Raw genomic sequence first — 24,604 nt, 5'->3', positions numbered from 1 at the left:
TTACATACATTTTATACATTCATCACAACCTCCAAGTAAAGTTAGGATTTATCATCTCACATTTCCTTCTGAAAGATAAAACTGAGGCTCAGGGCATTTCCATTATTAACAATAACATTATAAAGAAATTAAAATGTATTGTGGACCTTTTAAAATTATACACAAATGGAACCATGTAGAATACTGCTGGTTTTGGCATTTATAAAATTGTATATTTTTAAAATGTGTAGTTTATTATATTTACACTCTAATGAATTAGTTAAGAATTAAAATTTTCTGGTTGTGCATTTTTAAGGGTAGTATGTTCAGTTCAGTTCAGTTCAGTTCAGTCGCTCAGTCATGTCCAACTCTTTGCAACCCCATGGACTGCAGAACTCCAGGCCTCCCTGTCCATCACCAACTCCTGGAGCTTACTCAAACTCATGTCCATTGAATCAGTGATGCCATCCAACCATCTCATCCTCTGTCATACCCTTCTCCTCCTGCTTTCAATCTTTCCCAGCATCAGGGTCTTTTCCAAGGGTAGTATATTAATCACACTAATACTGGTGAGAGGTAGCTCCTATAACTGGGAAGAAAGCAAAGTGGCATATATGGATTTAGGAACAGTGAAATTTAAATATAGTGATTAACATTTGAGAAATAAAGTTTTTTTTTTCTTATAAAGTAAAAGACTGTTGTTCAATCTCTAAGTCATATCTGACTCTTTGCAACCCAATGGACTGCAGCATTCCAGGCTTTCCTGGCCTTCACCATTTCCCAGAGCTAACTCAAATTCATGTCCATTGAGTCAATGATGCAGTCCAACCACCTCATCCTCTGCCACCTCCTTCTCCTTTTACCTTCAAACTTTCCCAGCTTCAGGATCTTTTCCAATGAGTCAGTTCTTCAAATCGAGTGGCCAACATATTGGCACTTCAGCTTCAGCATCAGCTCTTCCAATTAATATTCAGGGTTGATTTCCTGTAGGATTGATGGGTTTGATTTCCTTGCAGACCAAGGGACTCTCAAGAGTTTTCTCCAACACCACAGTTGGAAAGCATCAATTCTTTGATGCTCAGCCTTCTTTATGGTCCAACTCTCATGCAGTCACCATCCTCAATAAACTAAAGACTAACCTACTTACATAAAAGGAAGAAATTGACATAAGGTAGTTTAAGACAGAAGACCACTGTAGCTGAACACACCATCATGGAGCAGCCTTTAAAACACTAAATAGAGTCTGACAGCTGACTGTCAGTAGATCCATGAGGAAACAATCATAACTCAGATCAACTCCCTGTCATAGAAACTCATTACATAAAAAATTCATTATACTAAATAATTTAATTTTAGGATGACTTGTTATGTAGCAACAGCTAATTGATATACACTAATCCAAGTGAACAGAACTGAGACAATTATAATAATATGTTGCTTTATTTCTAGGAAATTGTTATGATATCTGAATAGCATTCATGACTTCTCTATTATTCAAGTTTATGTCATACAATTTTTTTAAAAGGGATTCCATTTAGTTTTCCTTGTAGCCAAGCAAGAAAGGTTAAAAGGATATGCCTATTTGTGAGAAACATATACCTTTATCACAGGAAAGTGAAAACATGAAAGTCACTCAGTCTGACTCTTTGTGATGCCATGGACTGTACAGTCCATGGAATTCTCCAGACCAGAATGCTGGAGTGGTAACCTTTCCCTTCTCCAGGGGATCTTCCCAACCCAGGTTTCCCTCATTGCAGGTGGATTCTTTACCAGCTGAGCCATAAAGGAAGCCCAAGAACACTGGAGTGTGTAGCCTATCCACTTCTACAGTGAATCTTCCTAACCCAGGAATCATACTGGGGTCTCCTGTTTTGTGGGAGGATTCTTTACCAAATCAGCTACCAGAGAAGCCCATTTATCACAGGACTAGAAGGGAATTTAAGGTCTAATGAGCCATAATTTGGATATATATAATATTATATATATCGTGCATATCATATAAATATGATATTTATATTATTCATTCACTCTTTCATTGATTATAACAGAAATGGAAAGGGGGAAATATTTCAACTAGAGCAATGGAAGGAGCCATTTATTTGTAGGCAACAATGGAAGTTTGCAAGCAGAAAGATATAATCATGCCAAAAACTCTTTTGCCCCAACAATAAACCCCTTTACACACAGATACTAAATTGCATACCTCAATAAGTAAATGGACATCATGAAAAAATAATTTACAAAGATACAATCTAAGACAAATTTTTGCTGCATCATACTTAAGGTCTCTCTGACTCTAGGTCTTATTATGTCAAAGTCTTTATTGAAATTTCTGTTTCACATAGATGTCAATTAGAGACATGCATTTGATGATCAGCTTTACCAGTAACTCCTATAGAGAATGTAGATGCTAGGTTAAATAAAGAATTGTACCCTGTGAAGGAGTAAAATCAGATGACCATTTATGAAATACACTATCTGTTAACATCTACATTTTCAAAAAAAGCAATTATGGTAGTGATGCTCCAAGGTATGAAAAATTAAGGCATGATAAACTGTAGTTCCACATTTACTCTCCGAAACTATGTAATTGGTTTGGTTTCCAAGTTAGTTTTTTCCCACAGAAGTAGCACAGTTCATGATTATTCTTTTAGCAAAAAGAAAGAAAAATTATTCAGTATAAAGTATATCATTTCAGAAGAATTTATTCTTAAGAAATGTATGAAGCATCATGAGATAAATGGGAATTTACATATGTTTCACACATGGTTGGTTTTGAATCAATTTTAAAGAGTAGAAAAATAACAAGAGAAAAATCTTAGATGATAGGGAACAGAAAAGTTAAGGAAGGATGCTTTTAAAATCATATAGAGAAGTTGAAATCAAAGAAATGGAAATACCAGGCTATAAACTGAAGAAGCAATTGCTATTATTGTAGCCTAATCAAAGAATCACATATCCCCCTATGAGGCTTTGACCCTGCTATCATGGGCAGTTTTTCAGTCCAAGGGCAAATGGCCCTTTTACAAACATTTCCATCCCAAAGAATCTTTTCAGAGCCATTTTTATGTCTTTATTTCTCAGACTATAGATGAAGGGATTCAGCATGGGTGTGACCACAGTGTACATCACCGATACTATAGCACTCATGTGCGAGCTGTGGGTAGCAGTGAAGCTAAGATACACTCCTAAGGCTGAACAATAAAATAAGGAGACAACTGAGAGGTGAGATGCACAGGTGGAGAATGCTTTATACTGCCCCTGAGCTGATGAGATTCCACAGATAGAGAACACTATCTTAGTGTAAGAGTAAAGGATACCAGCCAGGGGAACACCCCCGAGAATTACAGATCCAAAATACATTATCATGTTATTGAGAAAGGGGTCAGAACAGGCCAGTCTGATCAGCCATGTGATTTCACAGAAAAAGTGGTGGATTTCCAAGTCTGAGCAGAAGGACAGTCGCAACACCGTTAAGCTGTGTAACAGGGGAAAGAGGGCACTCAAGATCCAGGACACCAGCACCAGCAGTCCACAGAGCCGGGGGTGCATGATGACTGTGTAGTGCAGGGGGTGACAGATAGCCACATACCGGTCATAGGCCATCACGGTCAGAAGAAAGTCATCTAATGCTGCAAAGAGTAAATAAAAATACACCTGGACAATGCAGCCTTCATAGGTGATGACTTTGCTCTGTGTCTGGATGTTCCACAGCATCTTTGGGATGGTGGTGGATGTAAAACAGATGTCTACAAAAGACAGGTTAGAGAGGAAGAAGTACATCGGGGTGTAAAGGTGGGGGTCTGAGCTGACGGCCAGGATGATGAGCAGGTTTCCAATCACAGTTATCAGGTACATGAAGAGGAAAAGCCCAAATATAAGGGGCTGCAATGCTGGCTCCTCTGAAAGTCCCAGAAGGAGAAATTCTGAAATTTGTGTCTTGTTCCTTGATTCCATGTGATGGAAATGATTACTGGGAAAAAAGAAAATACCATGAATAATTTTCAAGCAGGTGTAATACACATAGCTGAACTTCTGTAATTTCTATTTTGCTGACAAGAAATTGATGTTAATGAGTTGTATATAGATAAATTCTCCTTGAAGGTATACTCCATTTCACCTCTAATTGGATACTTTTGTCTCATTCTCAGCATATTTCCAAGGAGTTCATGCATTTACAGTTTTAATGAGAAAGTCTTTTATGCATTTGAGAAACATTATGCTAGTCAACATGTTTCAAGTACATATAGGGGATAAATAGAGACACTTAAAAACAAATCTCTCACAATCCAAGGGTGGTAAAAGATGATATTCAAATAAATATAGAATATGTTATAAGGTGACAGGTGTTATGAAGAAAACAAAAACATGTACAAAGGAGAGTGTAGTAGGAACATTATTTTGTACCAAGTATTCAGCCAAGGCTTACAAACAAGGGGTTCTATGAAGATACATCAAGGAAAAGAGAGAAAGTCCTACCGTGATACCAGGAGAAGTGTGTGTCTGGCAGAGGGAATGGCCACTGCCAAAGTAACTAAGGAAGAAGCTGGTCACATGTTCAAATGCAAACAAGGAAGCCGGTGGAGTGAAGGAATAAGCAGGAGGGGGAGTGGTTAGAGATGGTGTCAAGGATGCTGAGGAAAAAGGTGGCTTCCCTGCTATAGCTGAACCTTCAGTCCATAGAGAATCCATCCTTCCATGTTGTTCCCAGAACTTTATGGATTTATTTGCAAAGGAATCCTGTAAATTATATCAGATCATCTTCTTAGTACCATCTTTGATGGAGTTTTTGCCTCTGTCACCTTATTACGTCATCGTAATATGTGAGTGCAGCTGCCTTTGCTTTAACAACTGCTCTCACTCCACAAGGCACAAGTATACACACACACACCATAGCCTCCTGGGCTGTGTTACTGCATGAATTTCTCACCCAACACCACCTTCCTTAAGCCATGGGTGATGGCACCTCGAGCTTGTCAGATCAGATTATCTTTCTCCTAAAGGATGTTTAAATAGTACCCAGAAATTCCAGTTCACAAGCTACTGAGCGAATAATACAGTTGAGATTCCTTTTAGCTACAATGACTTTCTGCCCTATATTTAAATAAATATAAAAAACATGGGAGAGAGAGAGATAAAATAAAGGGGAAAGATCTAACAAGTTCAAACGGCCCCTGAGACAATGTGGTGTTCTTGGTTTGGCAACATTTCAACTTCAGCTATATCCCTTGATACCCAGGAAAGATCAGAAATAAAAATACCTCTTTTCCAAGACAGAAGCAATGGTATCTGTAGGGTTTGAAAAACCATACCAATTTGCCCTGTCTCTCTCTCTTTTTTTTTTTTTTTTTTTTTTGATGTGGACCATTTTTAGCCTTTATTGAAAGTGTTCCAATATTACGCCTGTTTTATGTTCTAGGTCTTTAGCTGTGAGACATGTGGGTACTTAGCTTCCCAATCAGGGATCGAACACATAGCCCGTGCACTGGAAGGCAAAGTCCTATCCACTGGACAGCCAGGGAAGCGCCCTTATCTCTGTTTTCTTAGATATATATTTATTTGTTATTCTTGGGCTTAATGTTTTTAATTTTTTTCATAAATCCACTGGGAACATCCTAATTCTAGTTCTGATCTTTGGACAGCATGCAAGGACTTTTCAAGACCATACACTGTGAGTCCATGAGGTCATGAAAATTCATTCTCTTATTCTGGATAAATTTCTTTACATGATTTAAGCCTGCTGCTGCTGCTGCTAAGTTGCTTCAGTCGTGTCCAACTCTGTGCGACCCCATAGACAGCAGCCCACCAGGATCCCCCGTCCCTGGGATTCTCCAGGCAAGAACACTGGAGTGGGTTGTCATTTCCTTCTCCAATGAATGAAAGTGAAAAGTGAAAGTCAGGTCGCTCAGTCGTGTCCGACTCTTCACGACCCCATGGACTGCAGCCTACCAGGCTCTTCCATCTATGGGACTTTCCGGCAAGAGTACTGGAGTGGGGTGCCATTACCTTCTCTGGATTTAAGCCTAAGGACACTTTTATTTCAGTATACTGTGATGTTGTCACTATAATGCAAGATTCCAAGCATCAGTGATTTCAGCTCCCTCATTTACTTCTTATTTTCCCATATGTACATGAATACATGTGCATTTATTTTTAAAGCACAGTTAAGAAAATTATAAATTATGAAATAGAACGGCAAAAATGTTAAACCAGTTAAAAGAGTAATTTCAGATAAATGCATTAAACAAAACTGAATGGAACATCAAAACCGTTATATTTCAATCAATTTTTGATGTTCCATTCAGTTTTTAGCAGTAACAGAACAATCAAAACAATAATTAATAATGAATTAATAACTAATTTAGAAAAGATCTTGACTCAAGAGAATCTAATATATAATATACCCAGGAATTTCTAGCAAATAGCATATGTATTATTAATATTTGTTGAATGATTAGGAATTAGATCCCCTTAGATATGAACACTAGTGTATGGGAAGATTGTATTTCTTTTTTTTTTTTTTTTTGTATTTCAATTTGATTGGAAAAGGCTGGATTGTTAAATAAAATTCGGAATAAATGGCCATCTATCTGGAAGGAAATGAAGTAGTTTCCTGTTTAATGCATCTTTTTAAAAAAGACTAAAGTCCCCAATGTAAAAGTGAACAGTCCATTTCAGATGATCATATAAAACCATACATAAAATCTACAGGTGAGAAAATTATTATTATCAAGGGAGAAAATCAGTAGTAAAAAGAAAAACAAATTTAACTATATAAAAATTTAAAACATTTTATGGTCAAAAATACCCACCCCAAAATCAATTGCAGAACAATATTTTGTTAAAAAAAAAAACTTTGGAAATGCAGTTAACTGTTGAGAAGAAGGCATAAAGTATATGCAGATGTATGGTAATAATAATAAATAACTTGCTGACTGAATATAAAAAAGTATACACTCTTTGCTCAAAGTGAGTACTATTTTAATAAACAGGAAGATATCTAATTCACAAACTTCAGCCTGGGAAAAAGCTTAATGTTGATTGAGGTTGAAAATTTTTTAATTAAATTTATTTATTTTAATTAGAGGCTAATTACTTTACAATATTGTATTGGTTGAAACTTTTGAACAAGTATTACAGACATAAGGGGAACTCTCTAATTTCTCTGGCAGAGATATGAAATGGAGAACATTGTGGAAACCACCTAAGACAGCTATTGATAACAGAAACACAAACATTCTTTAACACAGGGTCCTCCATCTCTGCACTACGGGATATTCTCTGCCAGGTCCTTCTCTGTGGTGGGGTCTGTTCTGTACATTGTAGGATGTTTAGAAGCATCCTTGCCCACCACCTGCCCTTCATCAGTGTGACAGCAAAAAAAGTCTGCTGATATTGCTCAACGTCCCCTGAGGGAGAGTTACCCTTGGTTTAGAAGTGCAATGTTAAATTAACAATCTCAAAATTATTTTGTAGCAGTGATATGATAGTCCTTATTGCTAAATAATGATACAGACCATCGAATGTATGAGTCACACAGCCACACAGCCATGGAATATTATACAGACATTGAAATAATGCTATTATTACTAGCATTAATGCTATTAATGCTATTACTATTAATACAACATTATTACCAGTTGTTTAGAATCAAGTTCCTGAGTTGTTGCTGAGAAGTAGACAAAAGTGGGTAAATTGTAGAAAAACATTAAACATACTTGCCACTTATCAGTAAAACATAAAGAAAATTTAATGATGTATTTAGGATTATATTTATACCTTTGTATAAAAGTATGTGAATATGTATAAGTGCATATTTTAGAAGGGTATTTTCAAAGGAGACTAAAAACTTAAGGAATAAAAAATACTTATTCCATAAATAAAAACTATGGAATAATAAATATACTTAAACTTATGAAGCAAAATAAGGTAAAATACATTGCTTCCTGAACAACTGTAGGTAAAAAATTGAATGAAAATCTACCACTAACTAATAAAAACATATAAAAGAGTAAAAATTTAATGAAACCAGCATTGGTCTCTAATTCAAGTTGAAATTGCCAAAATGGGGAAAGGAAAGAATATAACAGGACACTTACAATAGGGATACGGAGCAGTACCAAAGTTGTAATTTCATCTCATATTGAAATAGATGGACTCAAATACACTTACAGAATGTGAAGGCAATGTTTAATATGGTAAAGAAGAATGTCTTTCAAATTATGTCCAGAGCTGATGCAACTTTTGCAAATAGATTTAATTAGAAGGCTAAAAGGAACAATAAGAAATAACAGTTGTGAAACTAGAAGTAAATATGTATAAAGTGATACTTCTTATTAATATCACTAAGGATGCTGAAGAACTCTCACTTTCCTTTTTGGTTTACAGCAAGGATTGAAACATCAAGAATATTAAAGTGATAACTGAATTCATTCAGTAAGAAAAGTGACAATGAAAAAGCAACAAATGGGGTGTACTGTACAGCGTGGTGACTATATATAGTACATAATACTTTATAGCATAAACTGACTGACAGATTTAACACAAAAATTGGTCCGAAATTTGACCCAAAAAATGAATTATTATACAATTCCCAGGTTTCCCTGGTGGCTCAGCAGTAAAATATGAACCTGACAATGCAGAAGACCTGGGTTAGATACCTGGGTCAGGAAGATCCCCTGGAGGAGGGCATGGCAACCCACTCCAGTATTCTTACCTGAGAAATCCCATGCACAGAGGAGCCTGGTAGGCTATATTTCATGGGGTCGCAAACAGCTGGACTCAATTTGGTGACCAAACAACAACAACATAAAATCCCCATAAATGTATCTATGTATGTATATGTATATGTATATATATATATACACACACACAACAACAACATGCAATCCCCATAAGTATATCTATGTATATATATATATATATATACACACACACATATATATACACACACACATATGCAAAGAATGACTTGACATTCAACTTTTGTTAAAAAAGAAAGAAAGAAAGAATATACAATGGAGAAAAGACAATCTCTTTAACAAGTGGTGCTGGGAAAACTGGTCAACCACTTGTAAAAGAATGAAACTAGAACACTTTCTAACACCATACACAAAAATAAACTCAAAATGGATTAAAGATCTAAACATAAGACCAGAAACAATAAAACTCTTAGAGGAGAACATAGGCAAAACACTCTCTGACATAAATTACATAAATGACCCACCTCACAGAATATTGGAAATAATAGCAAAAATAAACAAATGGGACCTAATTAAAATTAAAAGCTTCTGCACAACAAAAGAAACTATAAGCAAGGTGAAAAGACAGCCTTCAGAATGGGAGAAAATAATAGCAAATGAAGCAACTGACAAACAGCTAATCTCAAAAATATACAAGCAACTCCTGCAGCTCAATTCCAGAAAAATAAATGACCCGATCAAAAAATGGGCCAAAGAACTAAACAGACATTTCTCCAAAGAAGACATACAGATGGCTAACAAACACATGAAAAGATGCTCAACATCACTCATTATCAGAGAAATGCAAATCAAAACCACAATGAGGTATCATTTCACTCCAGTCAGAATGGCTGTGATCCAAAAGTGTACAAGCAGTAAATGCGGGAGAGGGTGTGGAGAAAAGGGAACCCTCTTACACTGTTGGTGGGAATGCAAACTAGTACAGTCACTATGGAGAACAGTGTGGAGATTCCTTAAGAAACTGGAAATAGAACTGTCTTATGATCCAGCAATCCCACTGCTGGGCATACACACCGAGGAAACCAGAATTGAAAGAGACATGTGTACCCCACTGTTCATCGCAGTACTATTTATAATAGCCAGGACATGGAAGCAACCTAGATGTCCATCAGCAGATGAATGGATAAGAAAGCTGTGGTACATTTACACAATGGAGTGTTATGCAGCCATTAAAAAGAATACATTTGAATCAGTTCTAATGAGGTGGATGAAACTGGAGCCCATTATACAGAGTGAAGTAAGCCAGAAAGAAAAACACCAATACAGTATACTAATGCATATAGATGGAATTTAGAAAGAAGGTAACCATAACCCTGTATGCGAGACAGCAAAAAAGATGCAGATGTATAGAACAGTCTTTTGGACTCTGGGAGAGGGAGAGGGTGGGATGATTTGGGAGAATGGCATTGAAACATGTATAATATCATATAAGAAATGAATCACCAGTCCAGGTTCGATGCAGGATACAGGATGCTTGAGGCTAGTGCACTGGGATGACCCAGAGGGATGGTATGGGGAGGGAGATGGGAGGGGGGTTCAGAATGGGGAACACGTGTACACCCGTGGCATATTCTTGTTGATATATGGCAAAACCAATACAATATTGTAAAGTAATTAGCCTCCAATCAAAATAAATAAATTTTTAAAAAGAGAAAGAAAAGGAAAAACAATTTCTTCTTTCAAAGGATTCAATTAAAAATAAAAAATAAGTGACAGCACTTTATAAAACAGAAGAATTGTAGAGACATGTTTAAATAGAAAAACACTGAATGGCTAACAAATCATCAACTGTATTCAACCTCACAGGTAATATAATAATTAAAAAGTTAACCTCATTGTCATACATCTTTTCACCTATGTAACTAAGTTTCTTTTTTATTTTTTCCTCTTACATGAATACCTAGCGTGAGAGAAAGTACTGTAATGTGTGTGTTTATTGCACAACTATTGCAAGAATGTCTTTGCAAACAGTCCTGGGTACAGATCTTTCTCCTGCATGTAGAAACTGTGTCTAATATGCCCCATCTTACAATAAAAAGAAATGCTGTCACTTCACTGTGTGTCCCACCACAGGTAATATCCTGTGTCTCCCATTTCCTTTTCTATTGGGCTTCTAGCAGATTTAATTGTCAAAACTGACATCCTTGTTTCCAAGTTCAATGGTCACTTTTTTTACATCATAAATAAATGCATTATTATGAAGAGCAGCATACAACCACTGAGACCTCTGCATCTGGGCTATGCTCGATTGGTCCTCAGGTGACCTTAGGTACACATTCCTGGCTTCCATCATCTCTAATCCTCCCCTCCAGTGTCTGTGGGGCTCTCAGACTCACCTGCTTGGGAACTCTGGGTGGATGATTTCTCTGTGAAGGTCAAAATTTCTCCCTAATTAATTGACAAGGCAGATCAAAGTTTTGTCCTCAAATAAGAAAACAGGAAAGGATAAAAATCAAGCATTAGTCTCCCAGCCAGATGTAGGACTGCAAAAGTAAATAACCACATCCTATGCAATCAAAGAGGCACAGGCTGAGGGACTGTGGTGGAGGAAATGTTTACAGCTTCCTGTGTCAGTCCATTAGGCATGTTTTCCTCTTGTTAATTCAGCTTCTAAGTACATTATTTACCTTAGAGACACTGATCTGGATAGAATTTTTTTTTTCCTGCTGATTCTGTTCCTAGGAGACTGCATTATAAGTTAGGTGAATTCAGTTTTTATAGCTCCTTTGACTTTACCTCTCCTCCTTCCACAGTGCTAAGCCTCCCAACACCTCATCACATCCCTGAGTTCAAATTATCTCATTAATATAATATGGATAATTTGCCTCAACTAGGTCCCCAGGGCCTTTAAAGCTTTGGTTTTTGTTGGGAACACAACCCCTGAAACCTCTGAATATGACTATTCCCTTCTTCAAAAGGGGATAACTTTTCTCCTTTAATATAAAACTTGGATATTATAATCCTTGGTTTCATGAAAGCTTTTGCAAAGCCAATAAGGATTCCCTACTCATATCAGAAGTTAATAGTTGTCATTTAAGAGTCCTCAGTATAAAATATTTGTAACTATGAAAGACATGTATAGATATTGTTATGCACCGCTAGCTTAGCTGACTGTCAAATTTAATTTCTACAACAATGTATTCTATGAAGCAATACTTTTATGAACTCCATTCTCCAGTGTAGAAAAAGGATTCAGAGGGACTCAGTGTTCTGATTACAAGTGTAAACAAAGTAAGGGATGGAATCTTGATGAGTGTGTCACGATGCCTCCAGGTCTCACTCTGAGCAGTGATTCTCAGCCAAGGTGATTTTGCTGCTGGGGATATTTGGTAATGTCTAAAAAGATACTTTCATTGGAGAAGGAAATGGCAATCCACTCCAGTATTCTTGCCTGAAGAATCCCAGGTACGGGGGAGCCTAGTGGGCTGCCTTCTATGGGGTTGCACAGAGTTGGACATGACTGAAGCGACTTAGCAGCAGCAGCAAAAAGATACTTTGACTTTGTGGATCACAATAAACTGTGGAAAATTTTGAAAGACATACAAGACCACCTGATCTGCCTCTTGAGAAACCTATATGCATGTCAGGAAGCTACAGTTAGAACTGGACATGGAACAACAGAGTGGTTCCAAATAGGAAAAGGAGTACGTCATGGCTGTATATTGTCACCCTGCTTATTTAACTTATATGCAGAGTACATCATGAGAAACACTAGGCTAAAAGAAGCACAAGCTGAAATCAAGATTGCCAGGAGAAATATCAATAAACTCAGATATGCAGATGACACCCTTATGGCAGAAAGTGAAGAGGAACTCAAAAGCCTCTTGATGAAAGTGAAAGAGGAGAGTGAAAAAATTGGCTTAAAGCTCAACATTCAGAAAACTGAGATCATGGCATCTGGCCCCATCACTTCATGGGAACTAGATGGGGAACAGTGGAAACAGTGTCAGACTTTATTTTTGGGGGTTCCAAAATCACTGCAGATGGTGACTGCAGCCATGAAATTAAAAGACGCTTACTCCTTGGAAGGAAAGTTATGACCAACCTAGATAGCATATTCAAAAGCAGAGACATTACTTTGCCAACAAAGGTCTGTCTAGTCAAGGCTATGGTTTTTCCAGTGGTCATGTATGGATGTGAGAGTTGGTCTGTGAAGAAGGCTGAGCGCCAAAGAATTGATGCTTTTGAACTGTGGTGTTGGAGAAAACTCTTGAGAGTCCCTTATCCAACCAGTCCATCCTAAAGGAGATCAGTACTCAGTGTTCATTGGAAGGACTGATGCTAAAGCTGAAACTCCAATACTTTGGCCACCTCATGTGAAGAATTGGCTCATTGGAAAAGACTGTGATGCTGGGAGGGATTGGGGGTAGGAGGAGAAGGGGACAACAGAGGATGAGATGGTTGGATGGCATCACCGACTCGATGCACATGAGTTTGGGTGAACTCCGGGAGTTGGTGATGGACAGGGAGGCCTGGTGTGCTGGGATTCATGGGGCCGCAAATCAGACATGACTGGGAGACTGAACTGAACTGAAAAAGATACTACTTATCTCCTATATCCCACAGGACAGAATCCCAAAGAAGTAATGTTCCTGCCCCAAATGCCAACAGTAAGAAAACCTATTCTGGACCAGAGCTCCAATAAGCTCATTATACATAAAAATCATCAAGATTTGTGGTTCAAATGCAAATTATGGTTCATTGGGTCTCTAGCAGACACAGGAACTGCCTTTCAAACAAGTTCTTAGTATTGATGAACTTGTAGGTCTTGGTCTGAGGATCACAGTTTGAGTATCAAGACAGTAGTCCTGCGTTAGTCAAGTATACACAGTTTCAGTCTCCTCCACCAAGGATGTTTATGTAACTTTGAAAGATATGTGTGGTTTTTTGTGTGTGTGTTTTTTTTTAATTTTTTTTTACTTTACAGTATTGTATTGGTTCTGCCATACATCAACATGCCTCTGCCACGGGTGTACACGTGTTCCCCATCCTGAACCCTCCTCCCACCTCCCTCCCCATACCATCCCTCTGGGTCATCCCAGTGCACCAGCCCCAAGCTTCCTGTATCCTGCATCGAACCTGGACTGGCAATTCGTTTCTTATATGATATTATGGCCTATTATACAGAGTGAAGTAAGTCAGAAAGAAAAACACAAATACAGTATACTAACAAATATATATGGAATTTAGAAAGACGGTAACATCAACCCTGTATGCGAGACAGCAAAAGATATGTTTTTTTTTTCATTCATTTTATAGGTCATGATGAATTATGTATTAGATCACTGAAATATAATAGCTCTTAAGTAACCTGACATAAAATATATATTAAGAAGGCTTTGTAGCAGGCAGAATGTGAGTGAGTGAAAGTCACTCAGTCATGTCTGACTCCTATACAGTCCATGGGATTCTCTAGGCCAAAATACTGGAGTGGGTAGCCTTTCCCTTCACCAGGGGATCTTCCCAAACCAGGGATCAAACCCAGGTCTCCAGCACTGCAGACTGATTCTTTACCAGTTGAGCTACCAGGGAAACCCCATAAGATATCTCTAGTTAAATGCAAAATAATTTGTTCCACAACTTCAGAAAAGATAGTTGCTTTCAAAAAAATGGGTTTAATCACAAAAATAAAATAATACAAATTAGGATAGTTGGATATGAAATAAGATAGCAATATGCATAATATCTATTCCTTACTACTAAAGATGAACATTCCATGTTTAAAAGTAATAAGGGGAACACAATGTGACCAACTGATAGTTTTGACTAAACACAATTTATAAACTCTCACACAACCCCATTAATGGAACTACACCTACATAGAAGAATTAAATGACAAACTACAAACTTCATGGAAAAAATTCCTAATTTTTGAAAGAATGAAAAAAAAAAAAAAAGACACTCAGATTCCAAGACACAAAGCAAAATTCTTGCAAAGACAATTTGCATATAGAAAGTGAATGGCTAACAAACCAAACATGTGTTTTGGTCGTGTTGTTCTGTTACTAAGTTGTGTCCAGATCTTTTGCAACTCCATGGACTGTAGCCCACAAGGCTCCTCTGTCCATGGGGTTCTCCAGGCAAGAATACTGGAGTGTGTTGCCATTCCATTCTCCAAGGGATCTTCCTGGACCAGGGATCGAACCCACGTCTCCTGCATTGGCAAGTGGATTCTTTACCATTGTGCCACCAGGGAAGGCTTAGCCATCCTGTAATGAAATAATTACCAAGTAATACTCCTTGACATACCTCTTCGTGCATATTACATGCAATGCTCTTTTTCATGGGAATATCAAGGTGGTAGGCAATACTGTGAAATATGTGTCCCAAATACTGCAGTTGTAACATAGCATCTACCTCCATGGGTCTGGATTCTTCTCATAAATACAGGACATGTTGAAATACTGAGCCTGAAAAAAAATTTAAATACCCTGCCTTGAATGCTCACACCTCCAAACCTAATATTCTGCTTTCCTACTCCCATGAACTGCAAAACTTCTCAGATATGTTCTGTTTTTGCCAGAGCCACTTTATTCCTTCCATTCCTTCTTCATTCTCATCCAACTGGAATTCCATTCCCATCACTCATTTGTCAACAATGATGCTTGTATTACTGAGTCAGCAGACAATAATCTTTTCATATATTAAATCAATCAATTTTAAATGTATTAGTCAACCTAGAAAAAGCAATGTGGCAATCTCTTGGGTCTGGGTTAGGCTGCTTAAGTTCTCAGGTAGCCAGATTTATGATTTGAAAACCAGGAAGCATGTCCTGTCTGCCTAAGATTGCAGAGGAGATATTCGTAACTCCCTGTGTCTGCTCATTAGGCAGTACTTTCACTGTTACTTTCACCTCTGCTCACATCATTGTCCTCAGGGCCACTAGTATGGATGGAAAGAGTTGTTGTTGTTTTTTTTGTTGTTGTTGTTGTTTTGCCCCCTGAGACTCTGTTCCTTGGAGCCCACATTGAAAGACAGGTGAATCCAGTCTTTATTACTCTTTCTCCATGAACCTTCCTGCCTCCCAGAGTTTTAGCTTCACTGCTATTCTGTGCTGCACTTAGTCACTCAGTCATGTCTGACTCTTTGCGACCTGTAGTCCGCCAGGCTCCTCTGTTCATGGGGATTCCCCAGCTTATTGCAATATTGAGTTAATGGTTTCCCCAAATCTGAAACTGTGGAACCTTTGTTGACCAAGCTCCAAAGATCTCCAAAGTATTGTCCTGTGGTGAGAAAGTCTTCTGAGATTTCTAGTAAATTGGGAGTCCCTTCATCAACAAGAGATAGAAGTATGTTCCTTTGATATAAATACATGAGTATTATAATCATTGGCTTCATGATGATTTTAATAAATCAACTAGGACATTCATGTTAATGTTACAAGTTAAGAAGTGTCATTTAGTGCTTCATTTTTTTTTAATGTCAGTTAGATGATATGTTTCCATCTAACGGTGCACCATTCACTGAGCTTGGAATCTTATATGGATTGTCTTATTTTGTTTTCATGAAACTTTATTCTCTAATGTTTGTGCTATGATGTATTAATAATTCATTCTACACTTGCATAAATGTGACTCAAAAGAGTGAAAGTATCTGCCTAAAGTTATGAACAGTCCATTTGACTGAAGAGGTATCTGAAAGTGAAAGTCACTCAGCCCTATCTGACTCTTTGCAACCCCATGGACTATACAGTCCATGGAATTCCCCAGGCCAGAATACTGGAGTGGTATAACCTTTCCCTTATCCAGGGGATCTTCCCAATCCAGAAATCAAACCAGGGTCTCCTCTACTGCAGGTGGATTCTTTACCAGCTGAGCTACTGCTACTGCTAAGTCACTTCAGTCGTGTCTGACTCTGTGCAACCCCATAGACGGCAGCCCACCAGGCTCCCCCGTCCCTGGGATTCTCCAGGCAAGAACACTGGAGTGGGTTGCCATTTCCTTCTCCAAGAACAAAAGCTATCCCCCCCTAAATATCGCTCAACAACACTATGTTTTAATAGTTACACTGTTGCGGTAAGGAAGCCAATCCCAACTCCATGTTGGAAATGGTTTCTTTGACTTGCTTCTGTTATTATGATCATACTTAATGGCTTGGCTGGAGGACCCTGGCCCTGTGCTTGCCTATAAACTAAAGTGCCTTTGTTCAGAACCCTATCCACCTGCAGATGGCAAAAGGGAGAAATTAACACATCCCCTGACTGAACCTTGCCATTCTGAAAGATGTTTGCAAGACTAACAGTCTTTTTACTTTGCTTCCTCACCTCTCCCCCCATCTCTGATCTATAAAAGAACCTGGCATACAGACCCTGTAAGATTGTTATTTTGAGGCACTGCCCTGCCATCTTCTCGGTGAGCTGCTTTCCAGGTAAAGTCTCTTCCTTGTCTCAACAGCTCGTCTCTAGGATTCACTGCCCTGTCGTGTGGCAAGCAGAGTGAACTTGGACTCAGTAACAAAACTAGTTGATGGTCTAGATTCTCATTGTGCTGATATTAAAATGTATTTAATAGTCAATGTATAGCTATAAGAGTAAGACTATCTCACTGAAATCTGTCTTCTGTGCCATCACGCCCTCCTGAAGCACACCACTCATATATAGACTACTAAAACTCCCTGGGGACACACAAAGCGATTTAGTCAAAAAAGCATAGCTCTCGCCTGTGGGTCAAGACTGACCTAGATATGCAACAAAGTCACTGCTGAACTTCCACGGGTAAGAGGCATATGGATCCCCACACCGTGAAGCATCAACATACAGCTGCAGTACCCTTATTCAACAGACAATAGCATTTTCATAGATATTAAGAAGAAAATGGTACAATGTGGACAAAGTATCACACTAAACTTAAGCTTTAAATAAATATTTGCCAAAAGGACTTCCATACCATTTCTGACATACAGTTAATACTTGAATATTGATGTGCTTTAAAAAGCAAACAGACAATAACAAAACAAACCAAGAAGGGATCAAAACATAAAATTCTGAAATGAGACCTGAATCTAAAGTGAATAATACAGTGGAACTGGATTCAACTTAGGTTAATTAAGTAATTATCATCATTACAATATGAAGTGACAGCAATCATCACAATGTTGATAAGTGAAAAATTTAAGACAACTGTACAAGAACAAACAAGTAATTTTAACAGATTTTTACATAAATTATAAGTGAAAAATTTAAGACAACTGTACAAGAACAAACAGGTAATTTTAACAGATTTTTATGTAAAGTGGCAGAGTCAGATGATATCCATTACAGCTGACCTTTGCACAGAGCAACAGTTAGGTGCTCTGACCCTCCATGGGACCTCAAATCCTAAAACTGCAAAAAACACATATTCTTCAATGAAGATCTGTATGTCTTCCTTGGGAAAATGCCTATTGAATATTTTCAACCTACTTTTAATAGAGTTATTTGTTTTTTAATATTAAGTTGATTCAATCCTTTATATTTTTGGATAGCAATCCCTTACTGGATATATACATTACAAATATATTTTCCCACAGATAGTTTGTTTTATTGGTGCTTTCCTTCACTGTGCAAACAAATGTACTCCATTTGTTTATTTTTATTTCCCTTGCCTGGAGAGATATATACAAAAACATTGCTAAGTTTACTCTCAAAGAAGAATCACCTATGGTTTCTTGCAGCTTATTGAATAACTTCATGACATTATCTTGAATTCTCTACTTGTTTGATAACAATCTTCCATGACATTAAAATTGGTTTCTGGAAAATTATCATTTTATATTTTCAAAATTTTTTATAATATAGTTGACTTAAAGAGTTGTTAGATCCTCCTGTACAGCAAAATGTATCAGTTACATATATATATACATATATACACACACACGCACACACACATAATATGTCATGTGAAAGATCTTTTGGCCAAAACAGACCATGGGTGTATGTGTGTATGTATGTATATATATATATGTGTGTGTGTGTGTGTGTGTGTGTGTGTGTATTGGAGAAGGAAATGGCAACCCACTCCAGTATTCTTTCCTGGAGAATCCCATGGACAGAGGAGCCTGGCGGGCTACAGTCCATGGAATCGCAAGGGTTGGACATCACTTAGCAACTAAACCACCACCATATATGTCTGTATATAGAAAGAGACACACACACAAGTTGAGCCTTGAACAAGAAAATTAAGGGTTCTGACTCTTAATGGTCAGAAATCCTCCTGTAACCTGACAGTTATTTTTCTATATCACTGACACAACCAACTGTAATAAAAATAATATAAATCATCTTGGTTGTTAAGTGTATTTTTGAATGAATAATGCAACTCATAACTATTACTTCAGGGAAACAGAAAAATTACTTGAGATGACTGTCATTTAAGAAGTAATTAATCTTAATAAATCTATGATGCCCCAACAAAGAATGGAATCTACAAACATTTTTGACCCAAAGGTAGGAAAATTTTGAAGTAGAAAAAAAACAAAATAGCCTATGTATAAGACTGAGGGAAAAGCTTAATAAAGAGAGTTCCTAAAATTGCATCAAGATGCTGAATCCAAAGATGAAAAGAAAAATGGAAATCCTGGGAAACAAGTAGAAGGAGCAAATTTTATTCCACGATGATCAAAGAATCACTATTTCTGGTTCAGAGGATTTGAGCTATGCAATCCAGGGTACTAGGGTATTTGGTCTTTTAAAGTTGACATGAAGTAGAATCTCTTCAGAGCCCCATTTATATCTTGATTTCTCAGACTGTAGATGAAGGGGTTCAGCAGGGGTGTGACCACAGTGTACATCACCGAGGTAATTGTACTTGAATGTGAGGTGTGGGTAGCACCAGAGCTAAGGTACACTCCTAAGGCTATAAAATAAAATAAGGAGACAACCAAGAGGTGGGACACACAGGTAGAAAATGCTTTATACTTTTCCTGAGCTGATATGATTTTACATATGCAGGAAACTATTTTAGAATAAGAGTAAAGGATACCAGCAAAAGGACTACCACCCATCAGGACAGCTGCAGAATACATCACTATGTTATTAACAAAGTTGTCAGAACAGGCAAGTTGTACCACCTCAAGGAGTTCACAGAAAAAGTGGGGGATTTGTACAACTGGACAGAAGGACAATTACCTTTACCTTACAACACCATTAAGCTATGTAGCAAGGGATACAAGGCAATCAGCACCCAGGATATCAGAACCAGCAATACACAGTGATGGGGGGTTATGATGACCAGGTAGAACAAAGGTGGCAGATGGCCAAATACCGATCATAGACCATCACACTCAGGAAAATGTCATCTAATTCTGCAAAGAGAATATAAAAATACATCTGGGTAATACAGCCTTCATAGGTGATACCTTTGCTCTGCATCTGGATGTTCCACAGCATCTTTGGGATGGTGGTGGAGGTGACACAGATGTCTACAAAAGACAGGTTGGAGAGGAAGAAGTACATGGGGGTGTGGAGCTGGGAGTCTGAGCTGATGGCCAAGATGATAAGTAGGTTTCCAAATACAGTGATCAGGTACATGGTGAGGAAAAGTCCAAATATGAGGGGCTGTACTAGTGCTGGTTCGTTTGAAAGTCCCAGAAGAAGAAACCCTGAAATTTGTGTGATGTTACTTGGTTCCATGGGGTGCAGGTGACTACCAGGAAGAAGAAAAATAACATGACTAATTTTCACACAAACGCGTACTTCACATAGCTGAAACACTGCAATTCCTATTTGGCCCTCAAGAAATTGATGTTAAATCTTTATTTATAGGTAAGCTCTCTTTGAGGGGTGTGTGTGCGTGTGTTCAGTTGCTTCAGTCATGTCCAACTCTGTGCAACCCCATGAACTGTAGCCTGCCAGGCTCCTCTGTCCATGGAATTTTCCCAGAGTGGGTTGAATTCTGGAGTGGGTTGCCATGTCCTCCACCAAGCGTTCTTCAGAACCCAGGGATTGAGTAGGCATCTCCTACCCAGTTCCTGCAATGCAGGAGGATTCTTTAGCACTGAGTCACCCTGGAAGCCCCTTTGAGTGTATACTCCATTTCATCTCTGACTAGGAATGTTTGTCTGATTCTCATCAGATTTGCAAAGAGGTCATACATCTAGAGCTTAATTTAATGCTAACCATGTACCAAGTACATGGAGCAAATAAGCATACTGTTTAAAAAAATAAATAAAACTCTCATGATCCAAGGAGGGTGAATGAGGATATTAAAATAAAATATGATAGAATATGTCAGAATGTGACAGATGCTATGAAGAAAACAAAGCCAGGTATAAGAGAGAGAGTGGTAGGAGGTGTTACTTTGTCCTGAGTGTTCAGGGAAGACCAGGGAATGAATGAGATGATGTTTGAATACTTTCCTCCAGAAAGAGAGATAAGGAGCTAGTGAGATGTCAGGAAAACTGTGAGCCTGCTAGAGGGAGCTGTAAAGGACCTGAGGAAGAGGCTTGTTCCACGTGTTCAAATGAAAACAAGGAAGCCAGTGAGGCAGGGGAATAATCAAGAAGGGGAGTGATTAGAGATGGTGTCAGGGATGCTGAGGAGCAAAGTGGCCTCCCTGCTACAGCTGACACTTCAGCACATAGAGAATCCCTCTTCCATGTGGTTCCTTGCACCTTATGAATTTAGTTGTAAAACCATCCTATGAATTATTCAGATACCCTACTTAGTCCCATCAGTTAAGTGAATTCTGACTTATGTATTACAAGTCATCTTAATATATGAGTTCAGGTGCCTCCACTTTAAGAACCATTTTCCCTTCACAAGGAAGGGCACATACACACACATACACACACACACACACACACATACACACACACTCACAATCGTGTCTTTCTGGTTGTGTTACTACCATCATTGGCTACCCAGATCCACCCTCCTTAGGCTATAAGCATTTACAGATTGGCTGGTCAGATCAAATTATTATTCTCTGAAAGAATATATAATTGTTACCCAAAAATTCCAGTTTATAAACTTCCCATGAAACAATAAACTTGGAGTTCACTTTTGGTATGGCCAATTTCTGCTTAGTATTTAGGAAAGAATGAAAAGTATGAGAGTGAAAGAAAGAGAGAGAAATGAAATGGACATTTGGACACTAAGGGGAAAAATATCCAATAAGCTCAAATGACCACCGAGACAATGAAATAAAGAAAAGTTCCCCTGCTTCGTCAATATTTCAACTCCAGTGGCATCTCCTTGATACCCAGAAAAAATAAAGAAAAATATATTTCTGCCAAGGACATAAACAGTGATATAGATATGACTTGAAGGATCTTACAATGTGAGTATCCTAAGAGGAAAATAAAAAATTGGAACATAAACTACCAATTTAAAATCAGAAATAGACAAAATACAGCAGAAATTGGACATATTTTATCTGAAGCATATAAAACAGTAGAAGGTTTCTTTTCCTTAAGGACTTTCTCTATTTGTTTCCTCCTGTTCATAAATAATACTTACTTTCTAATTATACTGGAAGCATTTTATGCCTTCTATTCCTACTAAAGGGATTTGCTTGGTGGCTCAGAAAGCAAAGAATCCGTTTGTTAATGCAGGAGACAAAGGTTTGATCCCTGGAGCGGGGGGGGATCCCTTGGAGAAGGAAATGGCTACCCACTCCAGTATTCTTGCCTGGGAAGTCCCATTGACAGAGGAGCCAGGCAGGCTACAGTCCATGGAGTCGCAAGAGTCGGACACAACTTATTCATGAAACCACCACAACCATACCATCTGAGATTCCAATATTACCATTTAATTGTCAACCTTGACGCTTGCATTTTCACTTCTTTAGTTTTAGATCATACATAAGTACATTAATATTAGGAAAACCAGAAAACAACTACAATGACCTGTGGCCTCTGGGCTATGAAAGATTGTTCCTCAGGTGACCTCAAGTACACAGTCCTGGTTTCCATCCTCTCTGATGCTGCCCTGCAGTGTCTGTGGAGCTCTCAGACTCACCTGCCTGCAGATTTTATCATTTCTTCCCTGTAGAAGTCAAAATTCCTCCCTAAATGATTACTGATGCAGACAGAATTTTGTCCCCAAATATGAAAACAGGAAGTGATGAAATCAAGCATTGACTCCCAGACAGATGTAGAACTTGAAAAGCAAGAACCAGGTCCTCCCCAACCAAAGTGGCAGAAGCTGAGGGACTGCAGCAGAAGAGATATTTACAGCTTCCTGTGTAAGCTCATTAGGTGTGTTTCCTCTGGTTACTCCAACTTCTAACTACATGATTTCCTTTGGGGACACTTCTGGACAGAATGGATTTTTTTTTTTTTTCTGTCTGATTCACTGTTCCTAAGACACTACATTATAAGTTAGGTGAATTCATTTTTTATCACTCCTTCCCCTTGAATTCTCTTGCTTCCAAAGCCCTAAGATTCCCAGCATGTCATCACATCTCTGAGAACAAATTTTTCTTTAAACTGTAACACTGAGGATTTGTCTTGATTAGGTCCCTCTGATCTTTAATGCTTTGATTTAAGGCAGGGACAGAACAACTGAAATCTCTAAAAATTACTATTCTCCTCTTCAAAAAGGGGGATAACTTTCCCCTTTTTAGTATAAAACCGTGGTTATTATACTCCTGGATCCATGACAGTTTCTCCAGGCCAATTAGAAATTTCCCAGTTATATCAGAAGTCAAGAACTATCATTTAGTCTGTCATTACTAAATGTTTGTAATTATAAGAGAGATATTTATATGTTGATATGCACCATAAACTATCATAGCATATTATGTGTGTGTGTGATGTGCTCAGTCTTGTCCAAATCTTTGTAACCCCATGGACTGTAGCCCTCCAGGCTTTGCTGTGCATGGGATTTCCCAGACAAGAATACTGGAGTGGGCTGCCATCTCCTTCTCCAATGGATCTTCCTGACCCAGCAATGGAACCTACAGCTCTTACGTCTCCTGCATTGCCAGGCGGGTTCTTTACTAAGTCCACTATATATATATATATATATATATATATACATACTGCATGTGCGTGTGTGTGTGTGTGTGTGAGTGTGCCACAGCCTGCATGGATGCTTGGAACATAGCTATGAGTCCCAGCAGAGGCTCAGACATGAAGCAATGTCTAAGCAGGGCCATGGTATCTATTACTGATGCCTACATGGGCTTAGCATCAGAAGCAACACCAATCACTGACAACAGCTAGATGCCACAGCCCACACCCTTATCCATGCCAGAAGTCCATGCATGTCTCAAGTCCCTTGTTTTGTAGGTCCATCCCATGGCAAGCACAGCAGACCAACTGAAGGGACAAAAGAGCTCCAGACACAAAGATGCTTCTGAGCATGAGATGGTCAAACATTGATGGTGCTTACACAGACAGAGGCAGTCTGCATCTCAAGCCCTGGCAAGGCCAACAGGGTCCTTGCCCCACCCTATCTAGAGTGCCACACACTAGCATTTCTTGATCCAGCACTGCTCCCCTCTGGGTCAACAGTGCTGGTACAGGAGTGGGGAAGCACACACTTAGGGGGAACAACGTCAGCTCGTATGTGACCCTCAGGGCTTCTGCTCTAGCAACTTGGGACCTGCCTCTCTCCCATTAGGCCAGTAATGGCCACTAAGCTACAGGAAGCCATATCTCATACCTGGCTCAAGCCCTAAACCCTCCATACCTCACATCCAGATGATTGCAACCAGTACACCCTGGAGAAAGTCATGAAATGTGATAACATCAGATCCAGCTCTTCCAACAAAGCCAGTGGGCACACATCAATGGTATATGACTGTTCCCACAGAAAGACAACACTTCAAGACTGCAAGGGTTAACTGTGGCAAATAATTTCAGATAGACAAAGATAAAGAAAAGGAAAAGACAGAGAAATTTATCCCAACTGAAAGAGCAACAGATCATGCCTTAAAAAA

At 38.4% G+C, this 24,604-nt stretch overlaps 1 protein-coding gene and 1 pseudogene across 1 annotated transcript; both read right to left on the bottom strand.

Moving 5' to 3' along the window:
• Positions 1-2,964: 2,964 nt before the first annotated feature.
• LOC129641971 (olfactory receptor-like protein OLF4) lies at positions 2,965-3,960 on the bottom strand. The gene has a single exon (XM_055566543.1). It carries the CDS (start codon positions 3,934-3,936, stop codon positions 2,965-2,967), a length of 972 nt encoding a protein of 323 aa, XP_055422518.1. The 5' UTR covers positions 3,937-3,960.
• Positions 3,961-19,388: 15,428 nt separating this feature from the next.
• Positions 19,389-20,349, bottom strand: LOC129641970 (olfactory receptor 7A5-like; annotated as a pseudogene).
• Positions 20,350-24,604: the final 4,255 nt, after the last annotated feature.

This window comes from Bubalus kerabau, chromosome 1, assembly GCF_029407905.1.
Source record: "Bubalus kerabau isolate K-KA32 ecotype Philippines breed swamp buffalo chromosome 1, PCC_UOA_SB_1v2, whole genome shotgun sequence".
Taxonomy (NCBI): Eukaryota; Metazoa; Chordata; class Mammalia; order Artiodactyla; family Bovidae; genus Bubalus; species Bubalus kerabau.
This window is presented reverse-complemented; position numbering and strand designations above follow the sequence as displayed.